Source organism: Monodon monoceros, unplaced genomic scaffold, assembly GCF_005190385.1.
Source record: "Monodon monoceros isolate NGI ecotype Baffin Bay Population unplaced genomic scaffold, NGI_Narwhal_1 Super_Scaffold_7, whole genome shotgun sequence".
Classification (NCBI taxonomy): domain Eukaryota; kingdom Metazoa; phylum Chordata; class Mammalia; order Artiodactyla; family Monodontidae; genus Monodon; species Monodon monoceros.
This window is the reverse complement of record NW_021703784.1, coordinates 42,560,226-42,578,965: the sequence shown is the minus strand read 5'-3', so window position 1 is coordinate 42,578,965 and position 18,740 is coordinate 42,560,226. Positions and strand designations below refer to the sequence as shown.

General features: G+C 37.7%; 1 protein-coding gene across 1 annotated transcript in view; it reads left to right on the top strand.

Moving 5' to 3' along the window:
- TYR (tyrosinase) overlaps nucleotides 1-18,740 on the top strand; it is a 110,638-nt gene that overhangs the window by 9,713 nt on the left and 82,185 nt on the right. Inside the window, exon 2 of the mRNA XM_029208270.1 lies at nucleotides 6,947-7,163. Within this exon, the coding sequence (XP_029064103.1) occupies nucleotides 6,947-7,163 (217 nt within the window). The remainder of the gene's footprint in view (nucleotides 1-6,946; nucleotides 7,164-18,740) is intronic.

Below are 18,740 nucleotides of genomic sequence, written 5' to 3'. Positions count from 1 at the left end.
ATTTCTCTTTCTCTTTCTGACTTACTTCACTCTGTATGACAGACTCTAGGCCCATCCACCTCACTACAAATAACTCAATTTCCATTCTTTTTATGGCTGAGTAATATCACATTGTATATACGTTCCACATCTTCTTTATCCATTCATCCAATGATGGACACTTAGGTTGTTTCCATTTCCTGGCTATTGTAAATAGAGCTGCAATGAACATTTTGGTAGATGACTCTTTCTGAATTATGTTTTTCGCAGGGTATATGCCCAGTAGTGGGATTGCTGGGTCATATGGTAGTTCTATTTGTAGTTTTTTAAGGAACCTGCATACTGTTCTCCATAGTGGCTGTACCAATTCTCATTCCCACCAGCAGTGCAAGAGTGTTCCCTTTTCTCCACACCCTCTCCAGCATTTACTGTTTCTAGATTTTTTGATGATGGCCATTCTGACTGGTGTGACATGATATCTCATTGTAGTTTTGATTTGCATTTCTCTAATGATTAATGATGTTGAGCATTCTTTCATGTGTTTGTTGGCACTCTGTATATCTTCTTTGGAGAAATGTCTATTTAGGTCTTCTGCCCATTTTTGCATTGGATTGTTTTTTTGTTACTGAGCTGCATGAGCTGCTTGTAAATTTTGGAGATTAATCCTTTGCCAGTTGCTTCATTTGCAAATATTTTCTCCCATTCTGAGGGTTGTCTTTTGGTCTTGTTTATGGTTTCCTTTGCTGTGCAAAAGGTTTGAAGTTTCATTAGGTCCCATTTGTTTATTTTTGTTTTTATTTCCATTTCTCTATGAGGTGAGTCAAAAAGGATCTTGCTGTGATTTATGTCATAGAGTGTTCCGCCTGTTTTCCTCTAAGAGTTTGATAGTTTCTGGCCTTACATTTAGGTCTTTAATCCATTTTGAGCTTATTTTTGTGTATGGTGTTAGGGAGTGTTCTAATCTCATACTTTTACATGTAGCTGTCCAGTTTTCCCAGCACCACTTATTGAAGAGGCTGTCCTTTCTCCACTGTACATTCCTGCCTCCTTTATCAAAGATAAGGTGACCATATGTGCGTCAGTTTATCTCTGGGCTTTCTCTCCTGTTCCATTGATCTATGTTTCTGTTTTTGTGCCAGTACCATACTGTCTTGATTACTGTAGCTTTATAGTATAGTCTGAAGTCAGGGAGCCTGGTTCCTCCAGTTCCACTTTTCGTTCTCAAGATTGCTTTGGCTATTCAGGGTCTTTTGTGTTTCCATACAAATTGTGAAACTTTTTGTTCTAGTTCTGTGAAAAATGCCATTGGTAGTTTGATAGGGATTGCATTGAATCTGTAGATTGCCTTGGGTAGTAGAATCATTTTCACAATGTTGATTCTTCCTATCCAAGAACATGGTATATCTCTCCATCTATTTGTATCATCTTTAATTTCTTTCATCAGTGTCTTATAATTTTCTGCATACAGGTCTTTTGTCTCCTTAGGTAGGTTTATTCCGAGGTATTTTATTCTTTTTGTTGCAGTGGTAAACGAGAGTGTTTTCTTGATTTCACTTTCAGATTTTTCATCATTAGTGTATAGGAATGCCAGAGGTTTCTGTGCATTAATTTTGTATCCTGCTACTTTACCAAATTCATTCATAAGCTCTAGTAGTTTGCTGGTAGGATCTTTAGGATTCTCTACGTATAGTATCATGTAATCTGCAAACAGTGACAGCTTTACTTCTTCTTTTCCGATTTGGATTCCTTTTATTTCCTTTTCGTCTCTGATTGCTGTGGCTAAAACTTCCAAAAGTATGTTGAATAAGAGTGCTGAAAGTGGGCAACCTTGTCTTGTTCCTGATCTTAGTGGAAATACTTTCAGTTTTTCACCATTGAGGATGATGTTGGCTGTGAGTTTGTCATATATGGCCTTTATTATGTTGAGGAAAGTTCCCTCTATGCCTACTTTCTGCAGGGTTTTTATCATAAATGGGTGTTGAATTTTGTCGAAAGCTTTCTCTGCATCTATTGAAATGACCATATGGTTTTTCTCCTTCAATTTGTTAATATGGTGTATCACATTGATTGATTTGCACATATTGAAGAATCCTTGCATTCCTGGAATAAACCCCACTTGATCATCGTGCATGATGCTCTTAATGTGCTGTTGGATTCTGCTTGCTAGTATTTTGTTGAGGATGTTTGCATCTATGTTCATCAGTGATATTGGCCTATAGTTTTCTTTCTTTGTGACATCCTTGTGTGGTTTTGTTATCAGAGTGATGGTGGCCTCGTAGAATGAGTTTGGGAGTGTTCCTCCCTCTGCTATATTTTGGAAGAGTTTGAGAAGGATAGGTGTTAGCTCTTCTCTAAATGTTTGATAGAATTTGCCTGTGAAGCCATCTGGTCCTGGGCTTTTGTTTGTTGGAAGATTTTTAATCACAGTTTCAATTTTAGTGCTTGTGATTGGTCTGTTCATATTTTCTATTTCTTCCTGATTCAGTCTTGGCAGGTTTGCATTTCTATGAATTTGTCCATTTCCTCCAGATTGTCCATTTTATTGGCATAGAATTCTTGTAGTAATCTCTCATGATCTTTTGTATTTCTGCAGTGTCAGTTGTTACTGCTCATTTTTCATTTCTAATTCTATTGATTTGAGTCTTCTCCCTTTTTTTCTTGATGAGTCGGGCTAATGGTTTATCTATTATTTTCATCTTCTCAAAGAACCAGCTTTTAGTTTTATTGATCTTTGCTATCGTTTCCTTCACTTCTTTTTCATTTATTTCTGATCTGATTTTTATGATTTATTTCCTTCTGGTAACTTTGCTGTTTTTTTGTTCTTCTTTCTCTAATTGCTTTAGGTGCAAGGTTAGGTTGTTTATTCGAGATGTTTCCTGTTTCTTAAGGTAGGATTGTATTGCTATAAACTTCCCTTTTAGAACTGCTTTTGTTGCATCCCATAGGTTTTGGGTCGTCGTGTCTCCATTGTCATTCGTTTCTAGGTAGTTTTTGATTTCATATTTGATTTCTTCAGTGATCACTTCGTTATTAAGTCATGTATTGTTTAGCCTCCATGTGTTTGTATTTTTTACAGATCTTTTCCTGTAATTGATATCTAGTCTCATAGCATTATGGTCGGAAAAGATACTTGATACAATTTCAATTTTCTTAAATTTACCAAGGCTTGATTTGTGACCCAAGATATGATCTATCCTGGAGAATGTTCCATGAGCACTTGAGAAAAATGTGTATTCCGTTGTTTTTGGATGGAATGTCCTATAAATATCAATTAAGTCCATCTTGTTTAATGTATCATTTAAAGCTTGTGTTTCCTTATTTATTTTCATTTTGGATGATCTGTCCATTGGTGAAAGTGGGATGTTAAAGTCCCCTACTATGAATGTGTTACTGTCGATTTCCCCTTTTATGGCTGTTAGTATTTGCCTTATGTATTGAGGTGCTCCTATGTTGGGTGCATAAATATTTACAATTGTTATATCTTCTTGTAGGATCGATCCCTTGATCATTATGTAGTGTCTTTCTTTGTCTCTTCTAATAGTCTTTATTTTAAAGTCTATTTTGTCTGATATGAGAATTGCTACTCCAGCTTTCTTTTGGTTTCCATTTGCATGGAATATCTTTTTCCATGCCCTCACTTTCAGTCTGTATGCTTCTCTAGGTCTGAAGTGGGTCTCTTGTCGACAGCATATATATGGGTCTTGTTTTTGTATCCATTCAGCCAGTCTGTGTCTTTTGGTGGGAGCATTTAATCCATTTACATTTAAGGTAATTATTGATATATATGTTCCTATTCCCATTTTCTTAATTGTTTTGGGTTTGTTATTGTAGGTTTTTTCCTTCTCTTGTGTTTCTTGCCTAGAGAAGGTCCTTTAGCATTTGTTGTAAAGCTCGTTTGGTGGTGCTGAACTCTCTCAGCTTTTGCTTGTCTGTAAAGGTTTTAATTTCTCCATCAAATCTGAATGAGATCCTTGCCTGGTAGAGTAATCTTGGTTGTAGGTTCTTCTCCTTCATCACTTTAAATATGTCCTGCCAGTCTCTTCTGGCTTGCAGAGTTTCTGCTGAAAGATCAGCTGTTAACCTTATGGGGATTCCCTTGTGTGTTATTTGTTATTTTTCCCTTGCTGCTTTTAATATGTTTTCTTTGTATTTAATTTTTGACAGTTTGATTAATATGTGTCTTGGCATGTTTCTCCTTCGATTTACCCTGTATGGGACTCTCTGTGTTTCCTGGACTTCATTAACTATTCCCTTTCCCATATTAGGGAAGTTTTCAACTATAATCTCTTCAAATCTTTTCTCAGTCCCTTTCTTTTTCTCTTCTTCTTCTGGAACCCCTATGATTCGAATGTTGGTGCATTTAATGTTGTCCCAGAGGTCTCTGAGACTGTCCTCAGTTCTTTTCACTCTTTTTTCTTTATTCTGCTCTGCAGTAGTTATTTCCACTATTTTATCTTCCAGGTCACTTAACCATTCTTCTGCCTCAGTTATTCTGCTGTTGATCCCATCTAGAGTATTTTTAATTTCATTTATTGTGTTGTCCATCGTTGCTCGTTTCATCTTTAGTTCTTCAAGGTCCTTGTTAAATGTTTCTTGCATTTTCTCCATTCTATTTTTAAGATTTTGGATCATCTTTACTATCATTATTCTGAAGTCTTTTTCAGGTAGACTGCCTATTTCCTCTTCATTTGTTAGGTCTGGTGGGTCTTTATCTTGCTCCTTCAACTGCTCTGTGTTTTTCTGTCTTCTCATTTTGCTTATCTTACTGTGTTTGGTGTCTCCTTTTTGCAGGCTGCACGTTCGTAGTTCCTGTTGTTTTTGGTGTCAGTCCCCAGTGGCTAAAGTTGGTTCAGTGGGTTTTGTAGGCTTCTTGGTGGAGGGGACTAGTGCCTGTGTTCTAGTGGGTGAGGCTGGATCATGTCTTTCTGGTGGACAGGTCCATGTCTGGTGGTGTGTTTTGTGATGTCTGTGGACTTATTATGATTTTAGGCAGCCTCTCTGCTAAAGGGTGGGGTTGTGTTCCTGTCTTGCTGCTTGTTTGGCATAGGGTATCCAGCACTGTAGCTTGCTGGTTGGTGAGTGAAGCTGGGTGTTGGTGTTGAGATGGAGATCCCTGAGAGATTTTCACCGTTTGATATTACATGGAGCTGGGAGGTCTCTTGTGGACCAGTATCCTGAAGTTGGCTCTCCCACCTCAGAGGCACAGCACTGACTCCTGGCTGGAGCACCAAGAGCCTTTCATCCACACGGCTCAGAATAAAAGGGAGAAAAAGTAGAAAGAAAGAAAGAGGATAAAATAAAATAAAATAAAATAGTTATTAAAATAAAAAATAATTAAGAAAAAAAAATTTCAAATAGTAAAAAAAAAAAAAAAAGGACGGATACAACCCTAGGACAAATGGTGAAAGCAAAGCTATACAGACAAAGTCTCACACAGAACCATACATATACACACTCACAAAAAGAGGAAAAGGGGAAAAAATAATAAATCTTGCTCTCAAAGTCCACCTCCTCAATTTGGGATGATTCGTTGTCTATTCAGGTATTCCACAGATGCAGGGTACATCAAGTTGATTGTGGAGCTTTAATCCGCTGCTTCTGAGGCTGCTGGGAGAGATTTCCCTTTCTCTTCTTTGTTCGCACAGCTCCCAGGGCTCAGCTTTGGAATTGGCCCCGCCTCTGCGTGTAGGTCGCCGGAGGGCGTCTGTTCTTCGCTCAGACAGGACGGGGTTAAAGGAGCCGCTGATTCGGGGGCTCTGGCTCACTCAGGCCGCGGGGAGGGAGGGGCACAATGCGGGGCGAGCCTGCGGCGGCAGAGCCCGGCGTGACATTGCCCCAGCCTGAGGCGCGACGTCCGTTCTTCCGGGGAAGTTGTCTCTGGATCCTGGGACCCTGGCAATGACGGGCTGCACAGGCTACCCGGAAGGGAGGTGTGGATAGTGACCTGTGCTCGCACACAGGCTTCTTGGAGGCAGCAGCAGCAGCCTTAGCGTCTCATGTCCGCCTCTGGGGTCCGCGCTGTTAGCCGCGGCTCGCGCCCATCTGTGGAGCTCCTTTAAGCAGCGCTCTTAATCCTGTCTCGTCGCGCACCAGGAAACAAAGAGGGAAGACAAAGTCTCTTGCCTCTTCGGCAGCTCCAGACATTTTCCCGGACTCCCTCCCGGCTAGCCGTGGCGCACTAACCCCTTCGGGCTGTGCTTACGCTGCCAACCCCAATCCCCTCCCTGCGCTCCAACCGAAGCCCGACCCTCAGCTCCCAGCCCCGCCCGCTCCGGCGGGTAAGCAGACAAGCCTCGCGGGCTGGTGAGTGCTGGTCCGCACCGATCCTCTGTGCGGGAATCTCTCCACTTTGCCCTCCGCACGCCTGTTGCTGTGCTCTCCCCCGCAGCACCGAAGCTTCCCCCTCCGCCCCCCCCGCAGTCTCCGCCCGCGAAGGGGCTTCTAGTGTGTGGAAACCTTTCCTCCTTCACAGCTCCCTCCCACTGGTGCAGGCCCCATCCCTATTCTTTTGTCTCTGTTTATTGTTTTTTATTTTGCCCTACCCAGGTACATGGGGAGTTACTTGCCTTTTGGGAGGTCTGAGGTCTTCTGCCAGCGTTCAGTAGGTGTTCTGTAGGAATTGTTCCACGTGTAGATGTATTTCTGACGTATCTGTGGGGAGGAAGGTGATCTCGCGTCTTACTCTTCCACCATCTTCCCCGCCGTCCAATACAGGGGAGACCTATGGTATTTAATTTATTTTCTCAAGTGGTAGATTCGAGACTAGAACTCTGTTCTGAATTTTAACATTCATGGGTTATTCTGCAACCCTCAGAAAGCTGTTTCCTTCAATAATTTACTTTAAAACATTGCTCTCCTGGTAATTAGAAATCCAAGTATGGTAATCAGGAACCTCAACCTCCCTACCTTCCCCCTTTGACTTAGAGGTGGAGACAACACCGCTTTAACATAAAGGCATTTTGTGCAGGTCATCTGCAGCCAATTGGAGGAGTACAACAGCCGTCACACTTTATGCAATGGGACGTCTGAGGGACCGATACTGCGCAATCCTGGAAATCACGACAAAGCCAGGACCCCAAGGCTCCCCTCCTCTGCTGATGTGGAATTTTGCCTGAGTTTGACCCAGTATGAATCGGGTTCCATGGATAAAGCTGCCAACTTCAGCTTTAGAAATACACTGGAAGGTAATCTCCTTTTTTCCACTCATTTAAATTTTTTTTTTTCTGAATTCATGTTTATAATCTCTTATCCAAAATCCTGGGTCCAGAAGTGTTTGAGAATTCAGAATTTTCTGAGTTGAGTAGGGCATGTGGCATGTGTACATATATGGCCAATAACCCTAGGAGAGTATGGGGGGCACACATAATCTGAAACATGAATAACTCTTCAGAAAAATGTATGAAAGTACCCACCAGGTCAATAAATTGAGACAAAGGCAGCCTAATGGAGAATAAAGTCAGGTTTTCCACTAAAAAAATATTGGTGCCAAACAAAATAATACATTTTTTGACCTTTTTGTATTTTGGAATTATAGATATAGGACTGTGGACCTATAATATTTTTCTAACTTTTAGTATTTTTATCTAGTTTAAAATATTCTGTAGCTTGCACCTTGCCCTCTGAATCTCTTCCATCTGGCTGTTCCTGAGTTATATCCTTTTACAGTAAACAGGTGAGCTAGTAAAAAAATAAATAAATAAAAGAAAAAAAAAATATTCTGAATGCTAGCCTCTTTGAGACAAGTCTGTTCTTTTAACTATAATAAGGGTAAAATCCCATGCAAGGTTAAGGCCCCATCCCGTTATCCCTCAAGATTTCTGTGTTTCGTCAGAGATTCCTTATCATAGTCTCTTCTAAGGCCTACCTACTTTTCCTGAAAAGCTCTCAACTTTGCTTTCATCTTCCCTTCAGCATCTGTTCATTCTTCTCTGCTCAGTGCTGACTGAGTCATGAAACCCATCTCTGCCATCTCAATTTTCATTATGGAAACAAACCTACAAACAAACAAAAAATAGGAATATTCACTCAAGTTACAGATTTAATCTGAGTTCTGGGGAGACATAGGGGACCAATTCTGGCAAGGCAGATAACTCAAGATTTAACACTAGACATTCCACCTCCTAAAAACTCTTTGGCACCCTACTATGGAGACAAAACTTTCTCTTTTCCTATTTCTTCCTCCTTAACTTTTTTTGTTTGTTTCTTGTCATTGTGATTGTTGCTTTGTCCTCTAATTTCTGTTGCTCAGCTGTGCAGAATAGTGTCTCTGTCTCTTTCATTTCCTTATATTTTTCTAATCCAGAAGTTCTTAGGGCCTTGCTCTACCTCAGAAGCGATTTAAACAAGGAGAGTGTCACCCTAAAGAGGAACCTCGGCGCAGCTATTAGAATAAAAATTGTGTTTATTTTCCTTAAATAATATTAGTAATTAACGTTTTCCAAGTAATCTCTATGTGCAAGGCACTGTGCCAAAGATTCTGTATAGTACCATCTCACTTAATTCTTACAACCATCCTCTGAGGAAGATAGCATCATTATTTCCAATTTAAAGAGAGGAAACAGGATCAGAGATATCAGTAATTTGTCTACCACCCATTCTGTAAGTGGCAGAGCTAAATCTGTTTCTAGATTTGGCAAGTGCCAAAATCCAAGAGTCCTTTCCATTGTACTCTGATGACCCTGAGTGAGTTGAGCGTTTCTTGAAGGTTGAAAATATCAAGCTAGTCCTTCAATAATATAACAAGAGAAGGCAATGCCTGGTGCCCAGGAGTCTCTGAGCCTACAGACTAAGACGAAGGCACACAGACAAGTTGGTATTCACCACGTGGGTGCATTGGGCGTCCTGTTGGACTGTGCAGGGGTTAATAGCAGGATTCCAGATGCTGACTTAATGACATTATAAAGTGGGGCTCCATCCTTAAGGGAATTGTAGTACATTATAGGTTATTCAGGCAGATTTTCTAACAGTGAGAAAGCATGAACTTTGTTATTAAGGAACATGGGCTGATCACAGAAAGAAGGTAGGGGAGCCTCACTTCTCTGAGCCTCAAGTTAAAGAAAACTGGCTTGAGCCATGTCAACTCAGCTAGTGGCTTTCAAATGAGTTTCTAATGCGCCGAGTCAGTAGAGGACATCACATTTATTGTCAATAATTTGTGAATACTAATAAGTTATATCTGTGAATTATTTTTTTTCCAATAAGCTATTCTTATTTACTCATAGTCTAGTATGCTTTCTTGAGAAAGAGAGAAAGGACATTATAGCACATTATCTGGCACATAATAGGTGTTCAATATGTGTTTGATAAATGAAAACAAATAATATCTAGGGCTCTTCCAGTTGCACCTAACCCATCACTTAGTTTGTCTATACCTGTTGTATGAAGCCTATTTACTGGTAGCAAATTGTTAGAAAACATTGATCTGAGCCACCAACAAGAGTTTTTCCTGATCAGGGACACATTTATTTACTCTCTTCTTTAGAAATAATTTTAAGCTTACAGAAAAATTACAACAATAAAAACTGTACAAAACCACACATATACCTTCTACCGAGATTCACTTACCATTTACACTTGTTTTTTTCTTTCTCTTTCTCTCATTCTGAACCATCTGAGGGTAAATTGCATAAATCAGAACCCTTTACCCTTGGATATTTCAGTGTGTTTTTCCCAAGAACAAAAATATTCTTTTACATAACCACAGAACTGTTATCAACTTCAGTAAATTCTATATAGGTGTAATGCTTTAATCTAATTTACTGTTTATATTGCATTTTTTTCAATACACTAATAATATCCTTTACAGCATTTTCTTCTCTGTAAAAGAGTCCAGTCTAGGGTCAGATGGCATTTAGTTGCCATTTCTCCTTAGCCTTCTTTTAATGTGAAATATTTCCACAGCCTTTTTTTTTCTGACGAGATTCACATTTTTGGAGAATACAGTCCCCCCATTTTTAACAGAATGCTACTGTTTTTAATAGAATTTTTAGTAGAATGGAACCAGGTAATGTATTCTTAGCCAGAATTTTACAGAAGAGGTTTCGTGTCTTTCTAAGAGCATTTAACATCGGAAGGCACACGATGACCCTCTGTGTCACTTTGGTGATGCTAATTTGATCACCTGTTTTACGTGTGGACCAGATTCCCCACTGTACAAAAACGGTCCCAGATTTCACCATTGGGCACACCTTCAAGCCAATTCTTATGTCTCTGTTTCATTACCCTATCATTTTTTAGCTCTTTCTTTTTTTCTGGTACAACAAAATATTCTAGACTCACCTTGTACCTACACTGCCCAAAGCCACTGGCAAACACTGCACTCTCTTCTCTCAATAAATGCAGGTGGAATTGAATTGTCAGTTTTGATTGAACCTCACAGTTATTGCTTCCCTTTTTTCTTTTGGGTCTCATGAGAAGTATTTGATGTATTTCCCATACAACAAATTCCCACAGCCAGTCCTGGGATGGAGGAACTGTTGCATTTTTGTCTACGGAAGTTATTTATGTAACCTCAGCTTTCCTCTTGGATTTAAATACTGAAGTAAAGATTGAAAATGTGTGATTTATGAATTGTGTAAAAGAGACACATAAAGCAAAGAAGAATTAGTATGCATTATAAAAGGTAGTCTTCTGATTGGGTGGTCCCTGTGGAGTATGGGCTATTCGATTCAAAGAAGAATCTTCTCATGTGCAAATATCTGACTACCCATGGTGTCCCGTATTTCACACTTTATAATAATGATAATGTAAAAATTGTAGTGCTGTGGGTATTGGGGAATGGGGTGGGCTGGCAGTTTAGGGAAGTGGTTCAAGGCAATCAGACTGACTGGGATTTGATCTAAACTCTACCACTTCCTAGATCTGTTACCTTCAGTAAGCTATTTAACTCTCAGGGCCTTAATTTCATCATCTGGAAAATGTAGATAAGAATAATAACTTAGAGGGCTCATGTAAGGATTAAATAATGTAATATATGTAAGGAGCGTATAACATTTCTTCAAAAAATGGCAGCTGTTATTATGTTAAACTGGAATTAGTTTTTGACAACTCAGTTATCGGTCATTACTTTTTCTGACAATTAGCTTACAAACTAAGTATAGACTGCACCCTGAGAAAATAAATCATGATGTGCTAGGTGCAGAGAAAAATATAGGGAGGAGGAAAGACGGAAGAGGAACTTTCTTGAGACAGACCCGGGGAGGGAGCATTTCTGAAGGTAAAAGCTACTGCTTTTCAGAGTGAATTCCCAGAAGCAAGGAGTCAAGAGCAAAGGCAATGAATACCTCCTGATACCTAAAATAGAAGAAGGTGCAGGAACAAGGAATGACTCTAATTTAATGGTATGTTCTCAGCCCCAAGCACAGTGCAGCTTAGAACCATGGAACATATAGTTGGAAGACATTTCTCAATGTATTCAGTTCAACATCTCTCATTTTGCTGAGATGCCCACTATAATAGTATCTCTACGTGGTCTTTCAAGAACAGAGATCAACCTACCTCATAAAGGAGAACAGGATGTTCTTTAGGTTAAGACAAAATCTAATTGCATTCAACTTAAAGAGTCCTCCATGAACCTGGTACTCTGTGAAATTATAAAAGTCCAAAGACATGAAAAGATGACTACTACACAGTTTCTGACCTTGAGGAACTCACCAGCTAGTGAGAAAACATCACACAAACCCATAAGGAAAACACAATATGATGCTCAATATAAAATGAGGTAGGAACCCAGAACTAAACCAGAAACATCTCCCAACCTGGAGAAATTGGAACCGGATCTTGAAATAGCAATAATTTCTCACCAAGAAGAACAGAGAAGGAAAGGCACTTCTAGCTGTGGGAATAACATATGCAGTGGAATAGAAGTATTGAAAGCATAAGATTAGATACAACAAAATGAGAAAATGTATATGGCTAGAATATTAAGATTGTAATGGGAAATAACAAAGAGGTATAGAAAGTTTAGAATATGCCATGAATACCCATGTTTCTAAATCTTCTCCAGAGAGGGAAAAAATAGGCTCCTAAGAATATGTCCACAGATCCCTAGGGAATTAAGAAACTAACATTTATTCTTTGTAAATGCCATTCATATCTTCCCTGTAGAAGAGATATGTTTGAAAATCTGAAGTTTAAAAGTCATGATCTAATGTTCATATCTTCAAGAACATGTCTAAATACCTTGTGTGAAACACTGCTATAGACAATGGGAGTCAAGAGTTTTTAAGTAGGAACTTGATGTGATTCTATCTATGTTTCAGAAAGATGTGAATCTAGTGCCCTTAGCAGAATGCAGAAAGACTAATTAATGAGCTGTGGGAGGATCATGAATGGTGAGGGCTTTATCCAAGGCAGGGAGAATGAGATGAACATGAGTTGGTTAGAGTACAGAAACTCTTCTAGACTCTAGAGTATGGAGTATCAGAAACTCTTGATGACTAAATAGGAGGCAGAAAGGTAAGCATCACATTGAGGAGGATCATGAAATGTCTTCCACTGACTTCTAATAATTGGTCCTTGTTTTGTCCTCTTAAGTATACACCACTAAAAAATCTAGTTTATATAAGAGCTCTTCTAAAAAAATCCATCTGTTATGATTCTCTAGAACGTTTTTTCATGCAGCCCTTTCACCCTTTCTATTTTATTGTGACTACCTGGGCAGTATCTTACCTCCTCATTTGCCAGAATTTCTTGAGGAGCAGTCTAGAAAATGGGTAAATGAGCTCTGGGCTTTCATGAAAGTTAATAGGGGTTTTGAAATTTTGAATGAAGTCTTAAGGTAACAGTATGCATACTTGAAGAGAAAGGCCAGTGGCCAGGCACAATGACGTCTCAAAGGATGATCTAGTCTCCAGTCTTCCTGCCTAAGAAATGGACTTTCTTGGAATATCCAGAAATGGTCACACAAACTCAAAGATAAATTACATTGACAACTGTTGTATAAACCAGAATGCTAAGGAGATTGTTTAAGTGAGGTGAGACATTCTAGTGATGGGAAGGCTCAAGGCCTCCCCTGCACACCTTCTTTACCAATTCTAAGAGAATCAGAAAGCTGAGTAGCTTGGTATAGTTTGGTGTACACTGACGCAGAATGAGGTGGAGGGTTTTAGAAAGAGTTCATCCAGATCATGAGAACCTTTCTGAGCCCGGATTACTTAACTCCCCAGAATTATCACCTTGCCAACCTTGTTGATATTCTGAACAGGCAATGATCCTGATCATAATAACAACAATACAAACCTCTATGTGCTAGACATTCTCATTTCCCACGTGTCTTATTACTTAATCCTCACAACAGTCTTGAGATATTTAATATTCACTGATTAAGCTGATGCGCCGTCTTCAGTGAAGTAGTTATTCTAATGAGTTTAGGAGACAACCTGTCTTCTTCTAGTTGAACGAACTGATTCAACTCATTTGACTTGAAGAATAACATTTTTTTCTCTTTACTCCAAGTTCTTAGGGCAAATAGGACCCTTCCTATTACATGTAAGAAATTCAAACAAGTGTCCTGCATATTATTTTCCAAGTGGGTTTGCTTTGAATTGTGATTCTTTTACTAGGAGATAATGTTACCTTTTTTAAAAGCCTGAAATAATACAGAGTGCTATATTATGGAGAAGGCTTTGTGGATATGCAAGCATGTTTTTTAAGATTCTAGGGAAGAAGCTGCTCTCAGGGATGAGTTAATACTTATGTGTTAGGTTCACAGAAAACAAGTCAAGCTTAATTCCTATATATACAAATGCCTTTTAAATTCTTAATCAGTGCTTTGCTTCCCAAAGCTGAAGGGTGGCAAGACCAGAATACATTCATTGTATCTGGTCATTAGAAGCTCTCTAGTCAGGGTGCAGTGAGAGCCTGCTAGAAACTATGACTGTTTGAGCATTAGGGAGCATTTTAATTTTTTTGCAGAAATAATTTTTTTAGACCCATTGACATTGTTCAGACATCTGTGTGGTAGAAACTCATGGTTGTATATTTTTTCAGAAAAAAAAACCCTTAAAAACAGAATAAGTAGTTTAAAGTTTGGGGATATTATTGCTTGATACTCAGTAAACTTTTAGCAACAAATGTGTTAGTAATATACCCTGGAGCTCTCTCTGTAAAAAAAAAAATGGTCAGTCCCCATGTATTTATACATTTTTAAACGACTCTTCCAATTCTTCCCGCTTCTACCAGTTGTACTGGCATGCAAATTGTTCTTGCCAAATGTGAATGTTGTAAAAGTAAAGTAATTTATTTAAGACACATGTCAGCTGCGTTATGAATTAAAAGGTGCTGGTATTATGTACTGGCAAACACCACTTTAGAAAGCAACACTAGAGGAAGAGAGATGAAAAACATCCCATGCTGGGACAGGACCTTTTAAAATGGATTGAAATACTAATTTTGAAGGCATATAGCAATATATTTGAGCATGAATTCTAACATTATGAGTATCTTCTCCCTCATTTAAAAAATGTATTTAATAATTACATATTTAGGCTATTGTGAGGATGTACGCATACCTAGCTCCTATTATACGCAAGATATGTTTCTCTTTTCCCCCACCCCTGTCTTCTCTGCAATCTTCAATAGTCATCCCAACTTCCCTTATAATTTGGCATAGGTTACTAGTCTTCATGATGTGTACTTACTCATAATAGACAGCTTTCATTCACTTTTTCATCATTTGAATTCACTGCTGTGGAAAATGGCTGTTTGCTAAGGGATAATATCATTTTCCAATAATTCAACTTAAGGTCCTAGAAGATCTTTAAGGAGCAAATTAATAATGTACCTCTTGTAAATATGAGTCAGGCATTTGGTCTTTGGAGTTTTCACTTCATTAGGACAAATCTTGGTGAAAATGCCACCACTCATTAGCAATAAACACTGCAAAGAAAAAGCAGAATTCTATTTTATGTATTTATTCACTTAACAAATATGAGCTGAGAGACTTCAGGAACCAAAGACAAATTGCCTATGTCTCATGTATACATAGGACTGCTTTATAATCTTCTACAGCAATTGATCTGTTCAATAAGATATTTTTGTTTCAGCATCTATTTACAACTCTTAGAATATATGGAGAACTCTACAAAGCTTTTGTTTATGTGAGTTATATTGATGGCTACTTAGCATTTTTAAAACTAAATCTGAGAAGATTTGAAAATATTTATTGATTCATTAAAATTATAAATATTAATCATTACATGCTGGTATAGATAACATAATTACAATATATTTTCAAAAACTAGTAAATGGCATGGCACTGATTTATATATTTGCAAAAAGAAGAGATCTGGATTCTATGTCTGCTTCTATCCTCAACATATTATGATATGGGGTTTGATTGAAGAACTTGAAGAAAATACATTTTCACACATATAAAATTGGAATAGGAGCAGTATTTTTAAAAATATCCTCTGATAATTCTGGATCTGCTTTTTCTTTCTCTACCAAAACTTAACTAGTGGTAATTCCTTTTTTTTTTAATTTCAACTCCCATTTATTGAGGTATATTTAGATGTCAGACACTGTGCTAAGAGCAATACATATATTATTCATTCTAATCTTTGTAAAGATGCCACAAGGTAGGTATTATTATTATTGCCATGATTATATTTTAACAGGAAAGGAAATTGAGACTTGGAGACAATAAGTTATTTTTCATGACTTATGGCTGCTAAATAAAGAGCTGAGTTTCAAGGCTACTTGACACCAGAACCCAGGCTCTTAATATGCATTTTAGGGCATAAATTCATTAAAACAATGTTTTTTACCTTGTTAAGAATAACTAATATATAGTCTATGGATTCTACATAACTCTGGGAGGATTTTAAAAATACTTTTTGTGTTAAAATAATTATACAGGAAGTTGCAGAAGTACAGAAACTTCCTAGGTACCCTTCACCCAGTTTCCTCCAATGGGTACATTTTACATGATTATAGTACAATATCAAAACCAGGAAGTTAATATTGATACATATGTCTGGAAATTCTATGTCATTGTTTTTTTAACTTGTGAGTTTTTTTGTTTGTTTGTTTTGCTTTCTCCCCTTTTCTTTCATTTATTTATTTATTTTTTGGCTGCACTGGGTCCCAGTTGCGGTACACAGGATCTTTAGTTGTGGCATGCAGACTCTTGGTTGCGGCATGAGGGATCTAGTTCCCCCACCAGGGATTGAACCTGGGCCCCCTGCACTGGGAGCGTGGAGTCTTACTCACCAGACCGCCAGGGAAGTCCCAAATTCAATGTCATTTTATCACATCTGTAGATTCAGGTAACCATCACGACAATCAAGACACAGAACTATTCCATCACCAGGAAGATTTCCCTTGTGCTACCTCTTTAGAGTCACATCTGCCCCCATTCTCCTACCATCCCTAACCCCTAGCAAGCACTATTATCTATCTCTATAATTCTGTCATTTTGAAAATGTTAAACAGAATCATAGAGTATAGGACCTTAGGAGACTGGCTTTTTTCAGGGGCATAATGCCCTTGAGACCTATCCCAGTTGTTGCCTGTATCAACAGTCTACTCCTTTCTATTGCCTAGTAGTATTCCATGTTCAATATACCACAGCTTGTTTAACTATCACCTATTGAAGGACCTTTTGGTTGTTTCCAGTTTGGGGCTATTACAAATAAAGCAGCTGCAAACTATCATGTACAGATTTTTGTGTGGACACAAGTTTTTATTTCTCCAACACAAATGTCCAGAAGAGCGATGGCTGGCTTGTATGGTAAGTATATGTTTAGTTTTTTAAGAAACTGTTAAACTATTTCCCAGAGTGGCTGTACAATCTTACATTCCTATCAACAATGTACGAGAAACCCAGTTCCTCAGCATCTTCAGCAGCATTTGGTATTCTCACTACTTTGTATTTTAGCTGTTCTAATAGGTATACAGTGATATCTCACGATGGACTTAATCTGATTTTCCCTAATAGCTAGTGATGTTAAACATCTTTTCATTTGCTTAGTTGCCATGCTATCTGTATATCTTTTTGGATGAAATGCCTCTTCATATCTTTTGCCCATTTTCTAATTGGATTTAGTTTTTTTTTACTGTTGAGTTTTGAGAGTTCTTTACATATTTTAGATACAAATTCTTTGGTCACATATATGATTTATAAATATTTTCTCCCAGTCTGTAGCTTGTACTTTTATTCTCCTAACAGAGTCCTTCATAGAGCAAAAGTTTTTAATTGCATGTATATATGTGCAATTAATTTAAAGTAATTAAATAATTTAAAATAATGTATACATATATTAAACATATACATGTTATATATATGTATACATATGTCTATATATTAAACATATACATATTACATATACAATCTGCATATATAACTTTATCTATAAACTGCAAAGATAGCAACTTGGAAGTCTTTCCAAATGACACTGTCATTTGCATCAGAAATTCTGCTAGTGTTTACAAGTCGTGTCTTGGCAATAGCACACAAAACAGCAAATATCATGACTTATTCTATATCAGGCACTTTACCAAAATATGCATCCAAAACACAGACAAGCATGTAGGCAAGTTGCTACTAATCCAAGTAAATTGTACATTAAGACAGCTTATACTTTATAAGTTTTCAAAACACTCTCATTCAAGATAGTAACTGTTTCATAAGCAGCATGAGAGGAATTTTCAGAGTCTGAGATTAAGAAAATTGGAAGATGGCATTCAGGAAGACAGAAATTATACAATATAATTTAATACAATTTCTTTAGGTAGCAAACTTTGTAGGAAATAGCTGTATTATATTTCACAGTTGATTAAATATATATATAGTAGAAAGAAAAATCTAAACTTTCAAAGATTTGATTCTATAATGTACATTTGAGAAATAGGCTTTGAAAGAGTAACACTATGGGGTGACTAGGTTTACTGAAGTAGTAAAGTGAAACTGGAGACAATCGTCCAGCTTTTCAAGTTGTCTAGACTTGATTCTATTCAATTCTATTCTATTCTATTCTATTCTATTCTATTCTATTCTATTTTTCTGGATTGGTTTAGATCTCTTTAGAAGTATTAACATAAAACAAAAGGATGAGTATCTCTCCTTCTAAGTATTAGGTTCAGTGTTATTAATTCTAGGTTTTAACCAGTAGATGAAATGTATATTATAACTATAAATGGTATTGTTTTAATTGTTTCGGGCTAGAGAAGCAGGTAATTTAAGTCTATGAATGTCTAACCTTTTAACCTGTATTAGCTGAGGGGCAACAGTTTTCCTTGGCAATTCTTTTTATATAATCACAAAGACTAATTCCAGAAATAACAAAATATTCTAAATTCTAAAATAAGTTTGTCTCCATAATATAACTTCAATTTTTTTTTTAATTCTTTGTTGGGGGTGTGGGTTTGTCCTGTGCATTGCAGGATGTTTAGCAACATCCCTGGCCTCTACCAGTGGGTCAGTAGCACACCCTCCTGCTTAGCTTTTTTTTTTTTTTTGAATTTAGAAAATTTTTTTTATACAGCAGGTTCTTATTAGTCATCAATTCTATACACATCAGTGTATACATGTCAATCCCAATCACCCAATTCATCACACCACCAACCCCACCACCCTGCCGCTTTCCCTGCTTGGTGTCCATATGTTTGTTCTCTACATCTGTGTCCCTATTTCTGCCCTGCAAACTGGTTCATCTGTACCATTTTTCTAGGTTCCACATATATGCGATAATATACAATATTTGTTTTTCTCTTTCTGACTTACTTCACTCTGTATGACAGTCTCTAGATCCATCCGCATC